Below are 25,701 nucleotides of genomic sequence, written 5' to 3'. Positions count from 1 at the left end.
ACTGTTTCCCATAATGCCTCCATGTGGCCACCTCCCTTGGTACCTTCACATCCCTCAAACGCACCTTTTCCAGGAAGCCTTAGGAACAAACTCTTAGTCTCAGAATCTTATTGTAACTACGCTGAAGTACATGTAATTGCAATACTTGCATATTCTTCTCCTGTTTATTTTTATTATTTATTGCGTTCCTATACTGCCCAATAACCAAAGCGCTCTCTCTCCTGCCTCCATTTCCTTCCCCTTCCTGTGTTTGTTTCCCTGTGTCTATTAGATTTTAAGCCCCCTGGGGTGGAGCCTCATCATGCCTGTTCTTTGTAAAGCGTTGTTGTCGTTCAGTCGTGTCCGACTCTTCGTGACCCCATGGACCACAGCACGCCGGGCCTTCCTGTCCTGCGCTCTCTCCCGGAGCGTGCTCAAGCCCATATTCATTGCATCGGTGATGCTATCTAGCCATCTCATCCTCTGCCGTCCCCTTCTCTTTTTGCCTTCAGTCTTTCCCAGCATCAGGGTCTTTTCCAGGGAGTTTTCTCTCCGCATTAGGCGGCCAAAATATTTGAGCTTCGGCTTCAGTATCTGTCCTTCCAATGAGCACTCAGGGTTGATTTCCTTTAGGATGGACTGATCTGACCTCCTTGCAGTCCGGGGGACTCGGAAGAGCCTTCTCCGCCCGCCATACACGAGTCAAACACTCTCTGCAGACTTAAGCCTTCCGCGCCCGGAGATGATCAGGCGCGGGGTGCGAGGACCTCCTCCTCCTCTCCTCCTCCACAGGCCACCTTCCTGCCCAGCCTACGAAGACACCGCGACCCTGGTGATTGGCGGGCAAGGAGCCGGGGAGGGACGTGTGGCATTTTCTGGCCATGTGACCTCACCAGGCGACTCCCGCGCCCGCTTCTCCCTCTCTTTCGCGAAGCCAAGGTGGGCTGGTCCCGGTTGCGCAATTTTGGCTCTTCGCCGCTGCCGTACGGGGCGTCCCGCTGCTGCCGTGCCGCAGCAGCACCGGCTCTTTGCCCTCGCGGACTGGGACAAGGGCAGCCTCGGAGCTTCCATGGAGCGGAGTTCGGCAGCGGTGGGTGCTGTGAGGCGCCTGCGTACTCAGGCGCAGCCGTCGCCGCCGCCGCCGCAGCAGCAGCAACGGCGGCGCCCGGGGAAGGAGGAAGACGGGCGAGACTGGAAGAAGCCTGGTGCAGCCGCCGCGAGACCGCGGCTCCTGCCGGAGCCGCGCGCCGCGCTGGTGCTGCTGCTTTACTTGCTCGGGCTCCGCGGGCTCGTGCAACTGTCCTTGCGGCAGCTGGTGCAGCCGGCGCGCGACCCCCGGGAATTCGACGCCCCTCGCGCCAGGTAAATCCACGCGGCTGGGTCGGCGGCGCCCCCTTCGCCGAGCTGGAGTTGGCCCCCCCGCGCTCCGGCAGGGGAGCATGGAGAAGGTGCCCCCGCCCCAGTGGGCTACATCGTTGCTGCCTGGGGTCGGACCAGCACTTTTAGTGGCGTAGAAGGGCGACATTTAGGAGGTGGCGCTTCTCGGGGATGAGGAAGGCTGCTGCTGCTGCTGCTGCTGCTGCTGCAGAAATGCCGCCTTCTGCGCGTGGAGCGCGAGCCTGGCCGTCTTTTGCATCTCTGGCCCCTCCGTTTGCTAGCCTGCAGCCACCCTCTATTCTTATGCGCAGTTGGGTGAAAGAAAGGTTGGGGTTTCCCCTGTCCTTTCAGTGCAGGTGTGTGTGTGTGTTGGGGGAGGGGGGAATAGGTTCTGTTAAATCGCCTTAGGAATTGCGAGTTTGGAACCAGAGGGTGGTCTTCGAGATTAATCATCATCAGAGCACAAGAGTGTTTTCCTGTGTATGGGAAACTCACCCACCCCCGTTTCAAAATTTTGCAAAACAAAGGTTTACCTAGACTTGCTTGCCTCCGCGCTGTGCTAGTTTCAGGCTGCTGGTTGATCTCTTCAGGCGGATTAGGCTTGGCATCTAGACCTTTTTAAACCTTAGAATTAAAATTGTTCCTTGGCATCTGCCCCACCCCCAATGCATGGTGTAATTAATTCCACAGCCCATGCAAACTTGTACGGCCTGACAATGATGTTGACTATCATTTCCAAATGGACTGTGCTACCACACCTTATGGTGATCCAAACTGCTCTGACTGCTGTGCCTTCATTATGTTCTTTATAAAATTTCACAGTTACTAATTGGTCTGGAAATGAACTATTTCTCCCGTAAGGTTGCATCAGCATATGGGCTGATTCTTGTTCTTGGGAGCAAGTACTGTTATATTTGTATATACATTGCTTATGTTAGTCATGGCAGTAGATCATTAAGGTGTGGAAGTGAAGAAAGACTTAATGAAATGTAATGCATAAATTTTTAAAAATTACCTGCAGGGTTACTTGGCTTAATTTGAGATAGGGCTGAGCTCCAGAATCTGTTTCCTATGCTAAGACTTGCAAAGATACTAGAGATACACCATGCAATTCCACTGATCCAAAGATCCACAAATATTGGACTGGCTCGCTAGACAGCCATTATATGAAGGTTCACCATTGACCTCTCCCTCAGGTCTGCTGCACATGCCTGGGGACTTGGGGAGAAGTGAGATCCATCTATCTCACTTTGCTTTGGGCTTTTGTAGAAGACAGGGGGGGGGGCAGGATCTTTTCTGTCACTCTTCAGAGAAGAACAGAAACAGTGCAAAGCCCTTCTCACCAATTCCCCCCTTGGAAAGTAGTCCAAAAGCAAAAAAACCTAGCCAGACCATTTTTTTTTCCTGATAGGTTAGCAATCCTAGCAAAAACTGGCATCTGAGTGGGAGGACTTGAGAGCATCCTTCTGCCAGACCCTCCCCTGCCTACTTTAAAAGCATTGGTGGGGAGTAGATGCTTCTCTGTACAGGTCAATATGTTTTGCCGTACAAAGCCATTTATTCTATTGTGGACAAGCTTGAAGTCAGCTCATGCTAATTTGTATAAAATGAAGCAAGGCTACACCCAAGTATTAATCACCATGGGCACCTTTAGCAGGCATTTGTCACACCCAACATTTGTATCTCAGTCGAAGCCGTGCAGCCTTATCTTGACATGGCAAACACAGAGACTGTTCTGGCAATTCAGAATTGGCATAGACAAGCAAAGACCCATGGAAAATGTAATGATTGTATATATTGGTCCTAATTTTTTGCTTACATTTTTGTGTGAGGCCCAGGACAACATTTTGCAGAGTGAGAAAAGAAGGGGCAGGTCCAAGAGGAGGTATTTCCCCCTTCATTTTATTCCCCAACTTCACTGCTGTTTTTCCAGTCCAGTTCAGGAGATCCATGCACTTACATCTATATTTTCCGTATCACAAGGTTGGGAACCCTTTTCAAGTTGAGGGTCAGATTGCCAGCCAGGAAACCTCCAGGCACTGCAGGCCAGCAGTGAGCGTGACCAGAACCCAAAGTGGGTATGACCATCCTATTCTCTCGCACACCATTCATAAACCCTTTCTAGACCCCCTCCAGTTGATCCATGCATTATCAGCTGGGTGGGCATTTTCCTTGTTCAGCACTTGAGAAAGGGAGTCTCTTTCAGTGTTGGGCAGAGAAAAGGTCTTACATCTGATCAGCTGCTGATCAGAGATAAGACCTTTTGCCCAGGAGAGCAGGCAGGGTCTGGGGAAGAAGCTGGCAGCTAAATGGGGAACCTCCGTGGGCCATAACTAACCATAGGTTCCCAGTGCCTGTCAGATGGTGGCATCAATATTCTTGAGCTAATCCTGCACATGTATCTGGGTAAATAAATATTCCAGATTCTCTCTTGAGGGGAGAGAACGCACTGGGAGCCTTGCCAACGCCGAAGCTGCTTCGTCCATCCCACCTTCAGGACCTGCAGCCCCACAACTCCATTTGGAGAGGAAGGGGTGAAGAGAGAGTGTGACACCAGCAGCAAGACCAGCTGGAGGGGAAGCCGACTTCCGGGTCGCTCCCCTCATAAAAGCAACACCTGCAGCTGAGGCCAGCGCCTCAGTGCGCGCCTCGGCAACGCGGAGAGTGGTGCTGAGTGCAGCAGCGCACTGAGCGTCACACTTGGAGCCAAACTGGAGCTGGGAGCTTAACTGATTGACCTTAAATTAGCTTATGCTGCACATTGAACTGGTAAGATTAACAAACGGGTTCATGAAATTTTGTAGGACTTATTATTGAAGACTCATACATTTGTAAGATTGATAGAAAATAATGAAATTGTTATTATTTAAGACTCTACTCCCTAATAAATTCTCTACATTTGATATTTTCCACATTTGATTAATTTTGTAGCTAAATGAATTGGCCGCAGAATTACTGTTATAGTTCTTACAAATTGAATGGAAACAGGTCCTACATCTGGGAAAATCATGTATTCTTTATGATGGGTAGGAAGGACAAAAAAACAGAAAGGGATGAAGATGAAGCAGGAACATCTAGTCCATTAGCAGAGGAAATCAAAGCACTCATAACCAAAGAATTTAAAGAATTTGAAGTACATGCAAAGTACATGAAGTACAAAAAATTAAGGAAACTGAGCAAACACTATTGAAAAAGAGAGAAGAGAAACCGAAAGAGGGAGAAGTGTTACTAACCAATTTGATTAAAGAACGTGATAAAGAAGTATTATCTAAAATAAATGAGATGTCTACTGCAGTCAAGGGTTTGGAGCAACATTTTGTACACATAGAAAAAAAAATTGAAAACCTGTAACAAAGAACTTGTGGCATTAAAAAAACCCAATAAGCGACCAGAAACAATTCCTTCAGGAAATAGCTGCTGAACAATATGATTCTAAAACTGAGTTAGCTAGATTAAAAGTAAGATTAGAACAATTAGGTTATGGAATGCAGAAATGTAATGTGAAACTTAGAGGAATAAAAGAAGATCTAGAAGGACAAAATCTTACTAATTTTTTAGAGGAATGCATAAAAGAATTTCTTGAACTAGATATTGGTTGTGCAGTAGGAATAGAATCAACCTATAGAATCAACTCAGCCTATGCAATCTGTAAGAAATTACCTTGTGATATTTTTGTTAAATTTATCAGTCTTAAAACTAAAGAATCCATTGAAAAAAAAGTTCTGGTTGGGAAACCCCTTGAAAATTGATGACAAAGAGATTCAGGTGCTCTCTGATCTATACCCTGAGACACTGAAAAAAAGGAAAGAGCTGAAGTTTTTGACAATCTGTGTACAAGAAAGGACAATTAAATATAGTTGGGGAACCCCATTTAAATTAAATATTTGGATGGGAAGAGAGTGGGTTGTGATCCAGACAGTGGAAGAGGCAAAATAACTTTTAGACATCATTAGGGATTTACCAAGGGCTTCTGTAAATCCCTCATAGTTCAACTGTTGCTTTCTGCTTTGTTTCCTGTTCAACACTGTTGATGTATTGATATTTTCTCTTTTTTTTCTTTCAAGTAATAAAAATGTCAGACAAATTTAGAATCTTATCTTTGAATGTAAAAGGATTAAATTCCCCCACTAAAAGGAGGAAATTTACTTATTTACTGAAAAAATAGTAGATCTGATATTTCTCCAAGAAACTCATGTTAAAAAGGGGAATGAACAATTATTAAAGAAGTTAAATCTAGGGGAAGTTTATTTTGCTTCAGCTAATAATAAAAAGGGAGTGCCCATTATAGTCTAAACTCCTCTCATATTAAATTATCTGAAGAGAAAATTGATCCAGAGGACAGATTCATTTTTGGTACTATATACTGGGGAAGTATGATTTATTTAGTAGGATGTGTGTACGCCCCGAATAACAATCAAGAGTTTTATTTAAAAAATTCAAAGAAATAATAAATGCCAGTTTAGACAAAGAAGTCATTATTGGATGGGATTTTAACAGTATGGTCAACCTTTAATGACACAGATCACCTTCAAGAGTCTATAGTGGTAAACTCCCTGATTGTTTTATAAAAAAACCCTCTAAAAACGAAATCTTATTGATGTGTGGAGACATTTGAATCCCCAGGAGAGAGATTATACTTTTTTCTCTCCTCACAATTCTTACTCAAGGATCAACATGTTTTTTGCCTCCCCCTATATAATTAAACAAGTATCTGTATCACTAAAACCGTGTATATATATGTATGTGTGTGTGTGTGTATATATATATATATATATATATGCAGACCACAGTCCTATCTATGTTGAATGGTTGTCTGGAGAAGAGCAGTTAATAAGTAGGAAATGACGGTTAGACAATTTTATTTTGCAAAATCAAGAAATTGTATCTGACGTGAATACTTTCTATTTAAGAACACTCCTGAACTATCTCCTTTGTTATTTGTGGTATCTATAGAGCCTCTTGCTCAAGCTCTTTAGAATGGAAAACGCATTAAAGGGGGTAAAGATTGTCAGAGAAGAGTTCAAAATTAGTCTCTATGCTGATGATACAGTTATTTATTTACATGATCCCATGAACACTTAGGATAAACTTTTATTTCTGTTGCAGGAATATGGTCAAGTATCAGGATATAAAATTAGTATTACAAAATCAGAGTGGATTGGATTTAATATGGATAATCTTACAAAAACTAATATTACTAAAAAAATATAAAATTCCTTGGAAAAATACTCCGGTGAAATATTTATGAGTATGAAGTACACAAAATCTTGATATCTCAAATAGAATATTATCATCGTAAGGTTATGCTTGAAGTAAAATATGACTTGGCTCGCTGGAACCAGCTTCATACTTCATGGATGGGCAGGATATCTGCCTTAAAAATGGTGGTACTTCCGAAAATTTTCTGTTCTCAAACATACCGTTAAAGATCCCACAAAAGATACTAGGAGATTGGCGAACATTTTCTGGAATGGGAAAAAACCAAGAGTAGCAACAACAACAAAACTTTAATAAAACCAACAAAAAATGGTGAACTAGCCTTCCCATCCATAAAAAACTATTACGTTGCAGCTGTGCTTATGCATTTGAATATATGGTTTAACCCAGATAGAGCAACTGAATTTAGAACATCATAATGTCTCAAGAGAGTTGAAAAACACTCTATGGTTCTGTAATAAGTTTGATAAAAATATATTAAGAATGAACCCATGTACCAAAATCCTGTTTAGCAACCGGCTGAAACTTAAAAGAGTATTAAGTCTGGGTTTATCACCATTAACAGCTATTAGATATAACAAAGAGATGACAGATGAAATGCAATTAGGCAGTCTATCTTCATGGTCTAATCACGGGCTAATAGAAATAACTGTACTTATAGACAAGGGAACACTTAAATCATATGAACAAATACAGAATGAAATGCAATACGCCCAACCATTGTTTTTTTCAGTATTTACAGCTTAGAAGCATAGCCTTAAGGTTACTAAGGAAATTTGGACTTCCTCGGGAAAAAGCCACTTTTGAAATTTTGATGATACCAAATCAGGAAAATCTACTAAGTACGATCTATAAAGTTCTCTTAGAGTTAGATCTTAGAGTTACATTAACATTTATCCAGAAAAGCTGGGAAAGTGAACAAACTTGACTGATTCCAGTAAGCAGCTGGATTTGAATCTGGAATGATAAATATATCACAGCGGACTATTAGCACAAATCTGGATTTTTTTAAAAAAAAATTCTGCTGGTTTTAACGCCTTCAAGGCTTAACTGTATTTATCATAAGGTTGATAACAGGTGTTGGAGATGTAAAATACCTAGCGCAGATGTGGCCCATGTTTTTTGGTTTTGCCCAGTGATTAAGGACCACTGGCTAAAGATATTAGATGAAATTGAAATTATATTGGGGTATAGGTGTTTGTACCTTGTGTTGGGTACCTGGGACAGATTGGGGATTCTGTTGGTGTACTGCCCACCCCGCTGTCAATAGACTCCCTGCCTGAGCTGACGGAGGTGGTCTCGGACTTGGTGTTGAGGACCCCCAGGATGATGGTCCTGGGGGATCTCAACTTCCATGCCGAGGCCGCTGTATCCGGGGCGGCTCAGGACATCATGGCCGCCATGACAACCATGGGGCTGTCCCAACATGTCATCGGCCCAACGCATATAAAAGGACACACACTTGATCTGGTTTTCTCGACTGGGCAGGTGGATGGTGATCTGAAAGTGGAGGAATTAACATCTGTCCCTTTGTCATGGTCAGATCACTTCCTGCCGAGGTTTAGACTTCTGGCAGCCTTTCCCTTCTGCAAGGGTGGGGGACCTATTAAAATGGTCCGCCCCCGGAGATTAATGGATTCCGATGGATTCCAGAGGGCTCTGGGGGATTTTCCTGCTGGTATGGCTGGTGCTCCTGTCGAAGCCCAGGTCGCTCTGTGGAATGCAGAGATGACTCGGGTGGTTGACACGATCGCGCCCAAGCGCCCTCTCCCTCTGAGCAGAGCCCGGCCAGCTCCTTGGTATACACCTGAGCTGAGGGCAATGAAGCAAGAGGGGAGACGGCTAGAACGCAGGTGGAGGAAAACTTGTGCTGAGTCTGACCAAACACAGGTAAGAGCCCACTATCGAGCCTACTCTGTGGCGGTGAGGGTGGCAAAGAGGCAGTTCTTTTCCACCAGCATTGCATCTTCTCAGTGTCGTCCAGCGGAGCTTTTCCGAGTGGTTCGCGGCCTGTTACATTCTGGGCCAGGGAGAGAGACGGTGGAACCCTCGGTAGCATGCTGTGACAAGTTTGCATGGCACTTTGAGGATAAAGTCGCTCAGATTCGTCATGAATTGGACACCATGATTAATGCAGTTCCATTGGTAGAGGCGTTCAGAGCACCGTCTGGTCCAGTTTTATTGGATGAGTTTCAGTTACTGAGGCCTGAGGATGTGGACAAGGTGCTTGGCCAAGTCCGATCAACCACTTGTGTGCTTGACCCTTGCCCTTCATGGCTTATTAAATCAAACAAGGAGGGGTTGTCTGGCTGGGTCCAGGAGGTTGTAAATTCCTCCTTGAGAGAGGGAGTGGTGCCTGCCACTTTAAAAGAGGCAGTAATTTAGACCACTCCTGAAAAAGCCTAACCTGGACCCAGAGGATGTTAACAATTATAGGCCAGTGGCCAACATCCCCATCCTGGGCAAGGTGCTTGAGCGGGTGGTTGTAGGACAGCTCCAGGCACAGTTGAATGAAACGGATTATCTAGATCCATTTCAATTGGGCTTCAGGCCTGGTTTTGGAACGGAAACTGCCTTGGTCGCCCTGTGGGATGACCTCTGCCGGGAGAGGGACAGGGGGAGTGCGACCCTGTTGATTCTCCTGGACCTCTCAGCAGCTTTCGATACCATCGACCATGGTATCCTTCTGGATAGGTTGTCTGGGTTGGGTGTTGGAGGCACTGCACTACAGTGGTTCCGCTCCTACTTGGATGGCCGATTCCAGAAGGTGGTGCTGGGGGATTATTGTTCTGTGCCATGGCAATTGTGCCATGGGGTTCCACAGGGCTCTATTTTATCCCCCATGCTGTTTAACATCTACATGAAACCGCTGGGGGAGGTTATCCGGAGGTGTGGGCTGAGGTGCCATCAATATGCGGATGACACCCAGCTCTACCTCTCTTTCTCATCAAAACCAGGTGAGGCAGTGGCTGTTCTGAACCAGTGCCTGGGCACGGTAATGGACTGGATGAGGGCTAATAAACTGAAACTCAATCCAGACAAGATGGAGGCACTGTTAGTGGGTGGTTCGTCTGCCCAGCTAGGTGATATTCAACCTGTTCTGGAGGGGGTTGCACTCCCCCTAAAGGATCAGGTTCGTAGTTTGGGGGTGCTCTTGGATCCAGAACTGTCACTTGAGGCACAGGTGAACTCAGTGGCACGGAGCACTTTTTATCAGCTTAGGCTGGTATACTAACTACACCCTTATCTGGACAAAGATAGCCTGGCTACAGTTATCCATGCTCTGATAACTTCTCGTCTGGATTACTGCAATGCGTTATACGTGGGGCTGCCTTTGAAAACGGTCCGGAAACTTCAGCTGGTCCAAAATAGGGCAGCAAGATTGTTAACAGGGACTGGCCTGCGAGCTCATATTACGCCAGTACTTTTCCAGCTGCACTGGCTGCCAGTCCATTTCCGGGCCCGATTCAAAGTGCTGGTGTTAACATTTAAAGCCCTTAACGGCTTGGGGCCAGGTTACCTGAAGGATCGCCTCCTCCCATATGTGCCTGCCCGGACCTTAAGATCATCATCAGCGGCCCTTCTCCGTGAGCCCCTGCCAAAGGAAGTGAGGCGGGTGGCTACTAGGAGGAGGGCTTTTTCTGTTGTGGCACCCCGGCTCTGGAATGAGCTCCCTAGTGAGGTTCGCCTGGCGCCTACATTGTACTCCTTTCGGCGCCAGGTGAAGACCTTTTTATTTTCTCAGGCATTTTAGCATTTTAGCTTTCTAAATTTTTATCTTTGCTGTTTTAAATCTATATTTTAAACTCCTGTACTGCTGCTAGGTTTTATTGTGGTTGTATTGTTATATTGTGGTTTTAATGTTCTATATATTTTAAATTGTTTTATTGTGTGTTGTTTGGTTTTAATTTTTGTGAACCGCCCAGAGAGCTTCGGCTATTGGGCGGTATAGAAATGAAATAAATAAATATAGACCAGCATTGGACCCAGTAGTTATTCGCTTTGGTTAAAGGAAGTTGTTCTATCTGATGACATAGAGACGACAGTGCATTTATTAACTGCTGCCAGAACACTGATATCAGCAAACTTGAAAAAAATGAAAGCCCCCACAATTGATGACTGGATTATCAAATTATGGGAAATAATATATATGGTTTAGTTAGCTAACATAGTAAGGGTTAGGGATGGAAGACAACAAAATAATAGATTTATAGAAAAGTGGTCCTTATTTGTAATGTATTGGTGTAACAAGAATAAAGAGAATGTGCAGCCTTTTGTGTTGTTGGGAACCTTGTGATATTTGCTGGTTTTGTTGGTAAATTTGATTATACTCTATTGTTAAATAGATGATAATACTTGGTTTTATTATTTGTTTGTATACTTTTATATACTTTTGTCAGAATTATAAAAAAAAAATATCTAAAGAAAAAAATATTCTAGATTCCTAGGCCTACAGCTAATTTTTTCATTCCTTGAGACCTGAGTCTATTGAATTTTAAAACTGAGCTGAGAAGTGAAACTTACTAAAACGCTTCCTAATTCTTAGATTTGGTTGCTGTTTTTTCCATCAACTTTTAGGTTAAATGGTTCTTTAAGGTCCTGTCTGTTTTTTTCTATCTCCCTTCATTGAGGTTGGCTTTTTCTGGAACTTCCTCTTTCTCAGTTCTGTCACAATGTAGATATATCACTCGTCCTCACTGTCAGCGACATCCATCTCTGCATCTCAATTCTAAACCCATTTCATTGGAATTAGGTCAGATTGATTTTGATACAATTTAATTTGAAGTGCAAATGCACAGAATTGCAGCCTTTGGCAGCAATGCTCCTTGCATTGCCTCAGCTCAGTCATATTGATTTCAGTGGGGCTTATGTTTAATTGAATGGGTGGAAGATTACAAATTAATTTTCAGGGGAAACGCAGTAGATTAATTATTTTGCTGTATGGTGGTCTCTGTGCACTATGGGTGGCTAAATGTTATTGCACAACATTGCAGGCCATCATATATTTGCAGCATTTAATATATGGTGTCTAGAGCATATATTAACATCTGAGAAACTGAAGTGTAAACTTGTATTTATTACATTTATATCCTGCCTTTCTTACTTCATAGAACTTAGATGGCATATATCACCTTCCCAAGTAGTGTCCCATCCAGGCATTGACTATATTCAAACCTGCTTTGCTGCAGTAGAGTTGCTGTATCATCTACCTCTATATCCAAAATTATTTCTACACGATCTTTAAGGGTGGAACCCTCTCAAGGTGGGATGCAAGGTAAAAGCCATACAAAGGGGATACAATACAAAATCAAATAAAAACATATTCAAGAAACGTACTCACCTATAACAGAGTGCTGGATCTAGATTACATCCCCAGTCAGCTGTGATGCTTACTAGGTGGCCTTGGGCAAGTCCCTATCAGGATTGTTTTGAGGATAAACAAAAGAACCGAATGTATGCTGTGCTGAAAGAAAAGTGGTACACTCATTCAGTAATGTAACATGAAAGGGTGCAGGTTTTCGGAATCTCTAGACATCATAACTGTAAATGTTATTTTGAACCATACAAATCAGTAACGTGTACATAACTGTACGGACAATAGGCTGCTGTATTGATGTCTTGTTCAGTAACCTTTTGGTAGACAGTGGAATGTTAAAACAGTGGACCTTTGCCCCCTGACCCTAATAGCATAAGGAATGTTATTAGAATTATATAATCGTATACAGCAACAGATTTAACCCTCTCCTTGACCCATAATTTATTTGAGGAGCTGCAAGTTTTATCCAAATTTGAATGGATGTGTGTTTTAAGATACACTTCTAATGCTTTATATTGTCTCCTACAGGGCATATCTAGAAAATATTACTGCAGTTGGTCCAAGAGCTGTTGGAAGTCCAGAAAATGAAATCTTCACAGTAAACTACCTCTTGGAACAAGTTAAAGCTATTGAAATTGAAAGCAGTCATGCCCACACAATCTCTGTAGATATACAGAGACCAACGGGCACCTTCAGTATTGACTTTCTTGGAGGGTTCACCAGTTACTATGACAATATTACCAATGTTGTGGTTAAACTGGAACCCAAAAATGGAGCTGAGCATGCTGTGCTGTCCAACTGTCACTTTGACTCCGTACCAAATACTCTAGGTAGGTCCATCAGAAAATTTTGTATGATGGGGAAAAAATCACAACTTTGTAGGAAGTGTGTGTTTGCTCCTCTGTTTAGGCAATTCACCTAAAAGTTAGTTGAATACTGTCCCCCATGGGAAATTTCGGTAAACAACAACACACTCAGAAGAAATCTTATGTTGCAAGTCACATACTAGTTTTGTCCTTTTCATTGTTCTTCCTGATTAGCAAAAGCTGACAGTTATAAATGTTGCCATTGTTAAGTGAAACAATGTTAACTACTTAAATTTTCTATTTAATATAGACCAAAAGGAATCTGATTATTTTACTTTTAGTATATATTAAATTGCTTGGTCTGTGCTTTGTAGAAAAGATAATATGTATGCTGGTGTAATCAACATTGAATTTCATGCCTGACTGGTTTAACAAATTTTGAAAGTTGATGTAATTCAAGCTGTTAAAAATTTTAGTAATGACCATTTGCTGTAGAATAGTTAATCAGTATCAAACTATTATTGCTGAAGAAATGCATATTATTTCTGATTGTAAGCAGCTGTGAGTGTCATTTTTCTCGGTAGAAAGGCGGGATATAAAGAACATAAATTAATTAATAGATATTTTTATGATATGAGTGATATTTAAAGTACAGTTGTTGCTAACAAGCATTGCCATTCAGAAAATTTTACAAGGTGGGCATTTATTTATACCTATGTATAAATAATCTTCTCAATGTAATCTGCTCTTGCTTCTTATACATTTGGTTCTAGACCTCTCCAGAAGTGCACAGCGGGCGCAATCCTCCTGGGATAGTCATCCCCCTCCGAACTTAAAGGCATCTGACTATCCTTTGCAGGGTGGGCAGAGCACGGGGGGGGGGATCCTCTCCACCACACTCTGGCCACCCTGCATTTGTGGCTGGACAGCCGATTTTGGCTGTGTAGCTCAGGGGTGTGTAGCTTCAGAGCAGTATGGGGGGAGGGCGCATGGTGCATAGGATGCATTGTAATGATGCTTCTGTGATCTCCCTGCCCCCAGGAACACCCCCTTTTAGCCCGCTCTGCGCTGCGTTTATGAGCGCAGAGACAGGGAAGAATCGTGCCATCTATGAGGTGGTGGGGGACAGAGAGGGGAGTGCAGTTTCTGGCTCTGAGCTTGGTTCCTGGAAACTGAAAAATCACATGGCCTAGGATTGCTCTCTATGCAAAGCAAGAAATAGCTGGCATGGTTATTTTACTACACAGGTGTTTCATTTCTTGAGTTTCTCTTTTCTTTCTTGCATCTTCTAAACATATTGCCTAGAATCTGAAGAACTATATTTTAGGTGAGCCCAGTGGCTTGCAAATACCCTGTGAGGTGTTTTTACTTTGAACAGCAGACAACAGTTTGGAAACACCCACAGTTTCAAAAATACCTTGCTATGTGACATGCGGGTGGGGGTGGTCTGTTGTTTGAGAAACAAAAGTCCACTTAGGCCTGTGGAACTCCTTACACATGATTGAACCTTGGGGTTGTATCCAGTGTTAGTCCTACTTAGAGTAGATCTGTTGAAATGAATGGTTCTTAAGTTAGTCATTTTGGTGTTTATTTTATACTGTAGTTTTAAACTTTAAAACATTTATATTATGTTTTCTAAAGTTGTATTTTATGGTTTTAATTGTGCTGAACCACCCAGAGAACTTGGACTATTGGGTGGTATAGAAATGTAATAAATAAAATAAACTTAAATCCCATTCATTTCTATGGGTCTACTCAACGTAGGACTAACATTAGACACTCTTGGCCATTACATGGAAGCAACTCCAATTAATGTCAGTGGAACACATTTCCAAGTAATGGTGCTTAGGACTAGGGTGCCAGAGAAACAATTCAGTAGCTTCTCTTCCTAGATACACTATCTGTTCAACTTTGTTATTAGTTAATGCTATTTGTTTATGTTCATGATAACAACCATATTTAAAGCAATGGCTTCATTTACTGACATACCTGAAGATTAGTGAAAACAGTAATAAGATACCTTCAGAATAAAGTGCAGTATTTTCAGGACTGAAGGCCTCATCTTTATATATCTGCTAGCAGGCTTTTTACTCTAATAATGTATACACATTTTCTCACATTTTCTTTTCTGAAAGATGCAGTTTAAAATTAGTCAGTTTAGTTTACTGGTTAATCAAAAAGTTTTATCCATTCAGCTTAAAACACAACAACAACATATAGACCTAAATGCTATTTTACTTGCAGGATATGACAATGCTAAAATAAATTCTCATCAGCAGACTTCACCTACCTATAAAGGCTTATCCCACAAACATTTCTGAATCTTTATTATGACTGGCATTTAAATTTTGCTGAAGTAGTTTTAAAAACATATTTGTTTATTACAGAACAATGTTATGGTCTCTGGGAGAGTGTCCTAGGGACCATAGGATATGGTGGATTCCCTGTAAATAGTAGTAAATACTGCTATGACCTCGGGAGGAGGAATCCGAGATCGGATCGTTCTCCCTCCCCCACCCCCTCACAGTTGCCATGGAAATCACTGTGACAGCTGCTGTTCTGAAGGGCAAAAAGTGGGTGGGGACGTGGGGGAGAGGATAGGAAAGGTATGGATCCGCAGGCCAGTGTTTTTTTTAAGGAGGAGCAAGTGGTGAAATTGCCTCCATTGTTTCTGCTGCTGTGCCTGGCTCTTGCTGGGAGGGCTTTGGAGAAACAGAGGGTTCCAATCTCGGAGCTCTCCATCCATTGGGAGCACAATCCATATGGCTGTGCTCTTAAACTATTAAAATGTCAGAGACTATCCCAGCTCAGACTACTCTTGATAGTTTTGTGCTTGCCTACAATCCTTTTCCAATTTCTTTTTGAAAAGCTAACCAATAGAAGGAAGTACTGGAACTGGCTTTATGCCAAGTGCTTTCAAATACTTAAACCTGGATAGGGGAGAGGAAATTCCTTCCTTTTTCTTTTTTTGGTAATAAATGTTTCCATAATCCTCATTGGTATTTCATGAAACAATATAGGCTTGAAAGAGAGCTTTTAAACATGTAAGCGTTTACCCAAATGGATCAGTGAGGTTTTTTTTTTTTAAGTGTTTCAGTAGAAGAATTGTGTTTCAAGTCAGAGGAGCTTATTATGCTAAATATCTTATGATGTTAAGGTGCCAGTGATGATGCTGTCAGCTGTTCTGTGATGCTTGAGATCCTGCATGCTCTTTCAAAGTCACCTGAATCCTTACAGCATGCTGTTATATTCCTGTTTAATGGTGCAGAGGAAAGTATCTTGCAGGTAAGAATACCATAGGTAGATTTATAAAATTTTAATGGATTGAAGGAAGGGATCCAAAGAGCTACTTTGTTTGATTTATTTATAAGGTGGTTTATATCCTGCATCTTCATCCTTTAAAAAATCCCCTAAAAGGGGCTAACAATATATTTTAAAAACAGTGAGATTGACTCCTGTCTGAAATCTTAGATTACTGCTGCCAGTCAGTATAGTCAGTGCTGAGCTAGATGAACCTATAGTTTGTCTCGGTATAAGGCAATTTCCTAAGCTCCTAATTCATATTAAAACAACAACATTCATTCAGCAGCAACAATACTGGACAGTAATCTTTACAGCAGCAAAATCATGAAAAGCAAATAAAATCAAGGGGCAAAAGCAGTACGCAGGAAAGAGCGTTTAAAGAAGGCTGTTTTAACTTGCTGTCTAAACTATCAGACCTCTGGGGCAGTGAGTTCCTCTAATGTTGCTACAGAGAAGACTTAATCCCATGTTCCTGACTTCCACATCTCACAAGGTGGTAGGACACACAGCAGGACGTTCTGTGATGACCACAGTGTGTAGTTTGTGGAGTAATCTTTCAGATAGCCTGGTCTCAAACCTATAGGTTTAAACATTAGGGTTTGACCCAGAAAAAAAAAAAAAAATGCTGAAATCTGGTACATAATTGCAGCTTGATCTGAACAACATACTTAAAAGTCCCACACAGTCCTACTTGGGCAACTGTGGCAGCCATTATGTGAATATGACGAATAACCATAGTGTGGGTTCTATACCACCTAAGACCATGATTTTGGTGTGTCCGCTCCAGGTTTCCACAGCAAATAGGGGAATGAGGAAAATCATGTTTGAAAGTCAATCACTTAATGAACATGGTTTTTTGGTTGTGTCGTTTGTTTGTCACATCATGATACTGTAATAGCTAGATGTCTCTGAAGGGGTTTGAAAGGTTTGCACAGCAAGGGAGTTTCACTGTTAAAGTGAAACATCCTGGTCAGGGCATGGATTGCTATGACCACTGAACAGGAACATATGAGGACAGTTAAGATAACTGGTGGATTTACGTATGGGAGAGGCTTGTCTGATACCACTGTGGCTCTAATATTAGCCAAGTTCTCAGTGAGGCGGTAAAGCTGTATCTGTGTTGTATGACTTCAGACTGTAAGTGAGGGTTCACATAGTAAATTGTTCTTTGCCCACTCCCACCCAAATATTACTACATGTAAACATGTCAGGGAGAAGTTAGGATAGAACCCTTATTCCTGACACTTGTTTTCTTTGGACAAGATTTTTTGTAGGGAGGAGCATTCTGTTATGTGACCCCCACTGGCAGCCTAAAGTGGGACAGTTCAGACATAGGTTTACTCACTCCATGTTCTAGACCTAAGCCAGGAAGTGTGATTGTAGATGGTTCCTAAGAAAGGGGAAGAATTGAACAGTGAATTTTATGTGACAAGCCTCTGTTGAATGTGACTGTAATTACCCTCTTGATAAAATACAACAGAGATAATCTTTTTTGTGCTCTCAAGCTGTTTGCTTGCCCTGCAACAGAGATGTTCTGTTAACTTTTCATCAGAACCAGAATTATTTTTGTGTGTTGAGTTTAAAGGTACTGTGATATTTGATGCCTATTATCTTTGCTTCACATCAAGGCTAGTCATGGCTTCATTACACAACACCATTGGGCTAAATCAGTTAGAGCATTTATTAATCTGGAGGCTGCTGGAGTTGGAGGAAAAGAGCTTGTGTTTCAGACAGGTAAGATGTTTAGACCTCTCGTATATCCCCAGGATAGTTTTCTTTAAAAAACAAAACATTCCACTTGAGTGAACTTTCTAATAGAATGTTGAAGATAAGGGTAAATTTTCATATCTGACACAGAACCCCTATGTGTTATTATGTAACTTTAACATATTGTTGTACAGAAGAACGTTGGTTATGGCCCTGCCAAAAGCAAATAGATGGTATCAAATTAAAACCAGCTTTTTCACAATCAGAATAATTGTTGGCTAAGAAATCAATTACGTATTCTTTGTTCTTAACTTGTCCTCCAGATTTACAACCTTTATTTTATTTTTTAAAAGGTTGGCCTAGATAAGGATTCTAAGAAGCAATAGATTATAATTTTTTGCCACCTCATATGTGGATGTTAGATCTTAAGATCTGCCTAGATAGCAAACGATTATAAAGTGCAGTGTTTATAAATGCTAATGGTAGTATAGTTGTCCCCCACCCACCAAAATGCACTTTAGAATGAAGGTGTCCATGTATTGTCTACGCACTCATTCGCACAAGACTTATTCTGTTCATGTGAGCAATGCCTAGATGTCCTTGGGCTCATGGTCATGTTGAGAAATATAATACATAAACCAGAAAATCAGGAACATGTCTAACTGCAATTTCCATGATTTGCAGTAGCACTTGTTTCAGCCTGTGTGCTAGCAATCGTACATGTTATTGCCTGATTCATTTGTGCACATGAACACATGGCTGGAACTGTTCAGATATACGAATCCCGTCCCCAACAAATCTGTGTTGTATCAACCAACCATAAGTAAGGCATAATGGATAGCATGATGGGTAATAATATTGTTGAATTCAACTGTGGCAACTATGGAATCTGTATACTTACCTTTATGGAAATGAGTGGTTGTTAGAACCACAAGTCTGTGTTCATCTTTGCCAATGGCTTATTTTAGTACCGTTAGACAGATTGGGACAAAAATTATTCAGCCTCACATGTAGATAAATTCACAAATAAAGGGTCTTGCAAATACAACTATGCATCCTATTAATGTGGTTTTGGAGAAGGCCAACTCTCTTCTGAAGGAGAAAATTGCTTATAATTAATCTCTTGATAATTAAAGAAGTATTTAAACAGATTTAACAACCTTAGATGAACCGACCTGATGTAATGTCGGTATTAAATGGAACATACTTAAAAGATGAAGAAAGCGGAATGAATTTCTGCAAAAGACCTGTGTAAGCTGATGGAAATTGATCACTATCCATTGTCATAGTTAGCTTTGGATTTTGTCACATAATATTGTTCTGCATTGGTGGTCTTGAAGAGTGGCAGCTTCCACCTACCCAGACTCTTCCCTGATATGACTAGTTGTAGCCAAGATGTTGGATAAGATGGACTGGGAAAGAGGGAAGAGGAACAATTTCAGCTTAGAGATAGAAGGGAAGCTCTTAGTCATTGGTTGCTTTACAAAAAATTGGTGGGATCAGGGCAGATGAGTAGCCTCTTACTGGTCAGGAAGGGGTCCAGTTCAGAGTCATGATCCAAAGAAACCATTTAAGCATGTGCACAAGAAGTATGTGTGTCTGTAGCTGGAGGTTTTGTCATGACTTTTCACTGCTGTAAATTTCCCAGCTGAAATTTAAAGCCATTTAAAAAAGCCATTTAAAAAAGTGTGCAGCTCATTGGGCATGAGCGCTGGGATAATGAAAACTGAGGAAAGCTCTGGGTGTGTACAGGTGATTCACATGAATAGTTTCTGTGGGTCTTGGCTCACATCTGCACTGATAAAAGAAGTGTTGCAAGGAATTTGGAAGATCAGAGGCAGGCTCTGTAGAAGCCCATCTTTTTGTTGTGCAAACAGCAAAGCATAAGAATAAGCTATATAAATTGTTAAAAATAATTGAACTGCAGAGTCCACATTAAAATCCTGGATAATGATACAATTAAGGCTAGAAATGCATGTTACTCCCATTGTTGGAAATATAAAATCCAGCAGTTACCCTGATTTGTATCTAGCTTTAGGCAAGACACATAGGTCCCTTGTTAGGTAGAGAAGTAAAGGGAAACATGACAGTTTTTACACTAGCAAAGCTGGAGATTAATTTTTGGTGGTGTACCATGTTAAAATATCAGTAGATGTCAAACTGGGTAGCATTAACCAGGAGGGAACGTAACCCTCAAAAAGCAAAGTCCATCTTCACGTGGTAGAAAATCATCTTCCTCTAGTTTTAAATCCTGCTCCTGATCAACCAAATACAGTATTCGCCAAGATAGAGCAAAAAGCAAAAAAGTGGTTGTAATCTCTTCTAACAGGTGCATTTAACGTATATTTAAATATTCAGATTTGTATTTGCTTAAGCAAGTGTCATGAATGAAAGTAAAATGAATCAAATGGATTGAAGTAAGATCAGCTGATATTTGGCAGTGTTATCCTCTCACTATTACGCCTTGAACTGATACTTGTCAGTGTCTTCCACCATTTTGACACTTCCCCAGGTCGCAATTAAGACCATAGAATGGAGTTACTGGCTTCACCCCAGTTTTTGAGGCTCCTTTTCAGAGAAGGTATTGCTGGGGTGATGATGCTTCAGTGAATTTGTGCAAATCTCCCCAACAGTTTTTTTTAAAAAGACACAGCCGACAGGACAGACCGAATGGGGCACATCTACCAGCAATAATTACACCCACCCACTCCAGTGAGGCCTGATTTACTCCATCCCATGCAGCCACCTTATAAGGCTTTATTTTTAAAAAAAAAAATTGTTGGGGAGATTTGTGCAAATATGCTGAAACACAGTTAAAAAACTATTGGTTTAAGGCATAATAGCGAGAGGATAACATTGCCAAATGAGGGTTATTGCCCCCCCCCATCCCCATTTGGTGCTATTTTCGGAGCAATTACTTCTCTCGCCTTTTATTTCCTTTTTCAGTGCTTCTGAATTGCGCAAATGGGTTCATACTTTCTCTTAGTCTTATTTTTTCTCCAGCCCTTTGCATGTGTGCATAGATTAGCCTTTGTGCAGTCTCATCGTGTTGATTTCCTAGTACATTATCTACTGCACCTTGGTGCTTTGCTTGACAGCTGTAACATACAAGGAAATTGATACGGCAAGATTACACACAGCAGAAAGACGGATCTGCACACTTGTGAAAGAATCTCCAGCTTTGCTAGTGTAAAAACTGTCATGTTTCCTTTTACTACTCTACCTAACAAGGAAACTATGTGTTTTGCTTAAAGCTAGATACAAATCCGGGTAACTGCTGGATTTTATATTTCCAACAATGGGAGTAACATGCATTTCTAGCCTTAATTGTATCATTATCCAGGATTTTAATGTGTGGACTCTGCAGTTCAATTATTTTTAACAATTTATATAGCTTATTCTTATGCTTTGCTGTTTGCACAACAAAAACAAACCTGTAAGATGGGCTTCCACAGAGCCTGCCTCTGATCTTCCAAATTCCTTGCAACACTTCTTTTATCAATGTGGATGTGAGCCAAGACCCACAGAAACTATTCATGTGAATCACCTGCACACACCCAGAGCTTTCCTCAGTTTTCATTTTCCCAGTGCTCGTGCCCAATGAGCTGCACACATTTGTCTCATCAGCTGGGTTGTTGTTGAATTGTGGGTTGGTGTTAAACCAGTCGTTGTTGTGTTGTGTGAATTCAGCCATGCTAACAAAGCATGGTTTGTTAACTATAAACAACTCATAAAGAGGACCCATGGTGTGTTGTTGGGTTCTGAACTGTGGTTGTTCGTGGTTAACAAATCATGGTTTGTTAGAATGGCTGGGTTCAGAAAACACGATAACCCACTTTTCAACAACAACTTGTGGTTCAACAACAACCCACACTCAACCCATACTCAACCCTTGAGTGTGGGTTATTGTGTTGTGTGAACCCAGTCAATAACTTTGTTATCATTTAAGTGCTATGCTACGATGTTTTCTTTCAAGTATTTTAACAAATTGAATTATAAATAATGAAGTAAATAGTATTCTAATAATTGGAAAGGAGGTTTTTTAGGGATGGACGAAAATCCCTTACCTGGTCCCGCAGCTTTTTCGGGGGGGGGAGGCACTCTGGTTCTCCCCCTGAAATTCTTGGTGGGTGGGGAGGTGCCCCGCTCCTCCTGGCCGAAATTCTGGCCAGGGGGGAGGCGCCCCATCCCTCCCTGCCGAAATTCTGGCCGGGGGGGAGCGCCCCGTCTCCCCGGCCGCGAAAGAAAAAAGTAAAGTGTAAAAAAAAAAAAAATGTGATAGGCTACGTAAATCTTTGCATAGCCTATCACGGCTGACTGGAACAAAAAAAAAAGAAAGAAAAGCACGTATGCAAATGGCGGCGCCCATGGGCGCCGCCATTTACGTTCCTTATTTGGGCATGGGTAGTCTACGTAAAGATTTACGTAGACTACGGCGAAAATAAGGGCAACGCTATTTGCGTTGCCCTTATTTTCGCTGTAGTCTACGTAAATCTTTACGTAGACTACCCGTGCCCAAATAAGGAACACAAATGACGGCGCCCATGGGCACCGCCATTTGCGTACACGCTTCTTTTTTTCTTTTCAAAGTCAGCCGTGATAGGCTACGTAAATCTTTACGTAGCCTATCATGGCTGACTTTGAAAATCTAGCCGTGATAGGCTACATAAATCTTTACATAGCCTATCACTTTTTTTTTTTTTTACACTTTACTTGGAAATGGTGGCGGCGGCAGCCAGTCAGAAGACCGGCTGCCGCCGCTGGGACCTGCTGCCGCGAGGGATATTCGCGCGAGTTAAGTCCCATCCCGGGGGGGGGGCGGGGGGTGTCGGAGAATTTCCCCACCAATTTCGGGGAGCCTTGGCATTCGGCCTCCCGGAGATTCGTGGAGAAATTCTCTGACATCCCTAAGGTTTTTTCTGCCTTACTTTGCTGTTGGATGATTTTATGTATTAATTGAATTGCTTACATTGATTACTGAATGTGTATTTGTTCTATTGGTTTAATGTTGTTGTATATTATTATTGCTAATGTTGTTTTAACTTACTTTGTCAACTGCTCTGGGATAGATATAGCCAATTCACCCTCAAGCAATAACAAGTTAAAAATAATAAGCTCTTTAAAAATTATCGTTCTTGGAATGTACTTCGAAGTGTTGCATTGGCATGTTTCACCACTGATTTGGGTGCAACTGAAAGGGCTGGATCCAGCACAGCCCTTTGCAAGCAGAAAGGCTTCTTCTGTTTACAGAAGAGGCTGTGATCCAGTGGAAGCTTCCACATGGTCTTCCCTGCCACCTCCCACATTGTTCAGGACAGATAAAGGGAAGTACTTCTTCACACAGCGCATAGTTAAACTATGGAATTCACTACCACAAGATGTAGTCATGGCCACCAATTTGGATGGCTTTAAAAGGGGGTTAAACAAATTCTTGGAGGATCAGGATATCAGTGGCTACTAGTCCTGATTGCTATATGCTATGTTTACATTCCAGTTCCAAAGAAGGGCAATGCCAAAGAGTGTTCAAACTACTGTACAATTCCTCTCATTTCACCTGCCAGCAAGGTTATGCTCCAAATCCTACAAGCTAGGCTTCAGCAGTATGTGAACCGAGAACTACCGGAAGTACAAGCTGGGTTTCGAAGAGGCAGAAGAACTAGAGATCAAATCGCCAACTTTTGCTGGATCCTGGAAAAAGCAAGAGAATTCCAGAAAAACGTCTATTTCTGCTTCATTGACTACACTAAAGCCTTTGATTGTGTGGATCACAACAAACTGTGGCAAATTCTGAAAGAGATGGGGGTACCAGACCACCTTACCTGTCTCCTGAGAAACCTGTACGAGGGTCAAGAAGCAACAGTAAGAACCAGACATGGAACAACCGATTGGTTCAAAATTGGGAAAGGAGTACGACAAGGCTGCATATTGTCGCCCTGCTTATTTAACTTATATGCAGAGTACATCATGAGAAACGCCGGGTTGGATGAATCACAGGTCAGAATTAAGATTGCCGGGAGAATTATCAACAAGCTCAGATACGCAGATGATACCACCCTAATGGCAGAAAGCAAAGAGGATCTAAAGAGCAAAGGTTTGAAACTCAACATTCAAAAAACGAAGATCATGGCATCTGGCCCCATCACTTCCTGGCATATGGAAGGGGAAGAAATGGAAGCAGTGACAGATTTTATTTTCTTGGGCTCCAAGATCACCGCAGACGGTGACTGTAGCCATGAAATTAAATGACGCTTGCTCCTTGGGAGGAAAGCTATGGCAAACCTAGACGGCATAGTAAGAAGCAGAGACATCACCTTGCCGACAAAGGTCGGCAAAGGTTTGTCGACAAAGGTCAACAAAGGTTGGAACCGCCCAGAGAGCTTCGGCTATTGGGCGGTATAGAAATAAAATAAATAAATAAATAAGGTCCGTCTAATCAAAGCTATGGTTTTCCCAGTAGCAACATATGGCTGTGAGAGCTGGACTATAAGGAAGACTGAGTGCCGAAGAATTGATGCTTTCGAACTGTGGTGCTGGAGAAGACTCTTACGAGTCCCCTGGACTGCAAGGAGGTCAGATCAGTCAATCCTAAAGGAAATCAACCCTGAGTGCTCATTGGAAGGACAGATACTGAAGATGAAGCTCAAATATTTTGGCCACCTAATGCGAAGAGAAAACTCTCTGGAAAAGACCCTGATGCTGGGAAAGATTGGAGGCAAAAGGAGAAGGGGACGGCAGAGGATGAGAAGGCTAGATAGCATCACTGATGCAATGAATATGGACTTGAGCACGCTCCTGGAGAGAGCGCAGGACAGGAAGGCCTGGCATGCTATGGTCCATGGGGTTCACGAAGAGTCGGACACGACTGAACGACTGAACAAACAAAAAAATGTCCTGTATCAGAGGCAGTATGTGTGGGGGGATCTTCACGACAATGAAATGAGAAGCGCGTTGGAGTATTATCCGGATTTTCATGGAATCAGTTGTGGTCCGTCAAGGACACATGAAGCAAGAAAAGCCAAGTGTACCGTAGCTTTAAAATCCAGTTTTCATGGGTCACACAGCGCTTCAAAGGACCATACTTCCGGGTCGGGTGGGGGGAATAGAACTGAACGTCATCAATCAGGCAGGGGCTGCTCAAACAATGAGAGAGGCTTGTTTCCCAGCCCATGTCGAGGCTTCTCCTTGTTATTAGATTATTATGAATGGATAGTAACTAATTCACAATGCTGATAGCTTGAAACAATCCAGTTATCCAGTACAGCAACTGAAGGCTCCATATGAAAGCAGCCCAGTACCCCAGTTTTTCTCCCTTCCAGCAAACTGTCACAGTGTTATTGCTCCCCTCTTTCCCCAATGTGCACACTTTTCAGTGAAGAAGCCAAAATCCCCAGTTATCCAGTGCAGTGTCTGAAGGCTCCCACTGAAAGCAGCCCGCCCCCCAATTATACCCCATTCCAGCAAACTGTAACTGAGTTATTGCTGCCACCCAATTTTTCCCATTGTGTGCACTTTTGCCTGAAGAAGCCAAAATCCCTCATTCTTGAGTGCAGCATCTGAAGGCTCCACCTGAGAGCAGCCCACACCCCCAATTTTGCCCCATTCCAGCAAACCGTCACAGAGTTATAGCTTCCATCCCCCCTTTCTCCTTCACTGTGCACTTCTCCTTGCTCGCAGTGATGGGCTTCTCAGCAACCGTGTTCCCGAGAGCTCGCTAGATCATTACAGCGATAAAGCCCTTATTTCCATCAGGGCTTATTCCCTTAAGCCCTTACTGCAAGCATCACAGAGAAGCAAAGTTATGAGACATCAGAGAAGCAACTTCACACAACATCACCGAAGCTAAGGAGTTTCATGAAAGTTTCTGGTCCCCTCCTCACCCATGCAGCCAGCTGCACATCCTGAAAAGCCTCTCTGGAGTATTGGGCAGCAGAGGCTCTTGAAAAATATTGGGTGGGACTGTAGCGGGGAGGGGGTCGGTGGGAAACTTTCCTTCTG

At 42.4% G+C, this 25,701-nt stretch overlaps 1 protein-coding gene across 4 annotated transcripts in view; it reads left to right on the top strand.

Annotated features, from left to right (window-relative positions):
• The first annotated feature begins 1,013 nt into the window (after positions 1-1,013).
• Positions 1,014-25,701, top strand: part of ERMP1 (endoplasmic reticulum metallopeptidase 1) — a 56,712-nt gene continuing 32,024 nt past the window's right edge. For 3 of the 4 annotated variants that reach the window (XR_014787776.1, XM_084834461.1, XM_084834462.1), the window contains exons 1-4: positions 1,014-1,341; positions 12,419-12,720; positions 15,854-15,981; positions 17,628-17,733. Coding sequence is in view for 3 of the 4 variants with exons in the window: in XM_084834461.1 (XP_084690587.1) it covers positions 1,049-1,341; positions 12,419-12,720; positions 15,854-15,981; positions 17,628-17,733 (829 nt within the window). In the remaining variant the exon portion in view is untranslated. Of the gene's footprint in view, positions 1,342-12,418; positions 12,721-15,853; positions 15,982-17,627; positions 17,734-24,052; positions 24,728-25,701 lie in introns of those variants that run through there. The other variant, XM_084834463.1, reaches the window with a different exon arrangement.

Source organism: Heloderma suspectum, chromosome 2 (genome assembly GCF_057233095.1).
Source record: "Heloderma suspectum isolate Gila_16-S chromosome 2, 16-S_ref, whole genome shotgun sequence".
Classification (NCBI taxonomy): domain Eukaryota; kingdom Metazoa; phylum Chordata; class Lepidosauria; order Squamata; family Helodermatidae; genus Heloderma; species Heloderma suspectum.
This window is presented reverse-complemented; position numbering and strand designations above follow the sequence as displayed.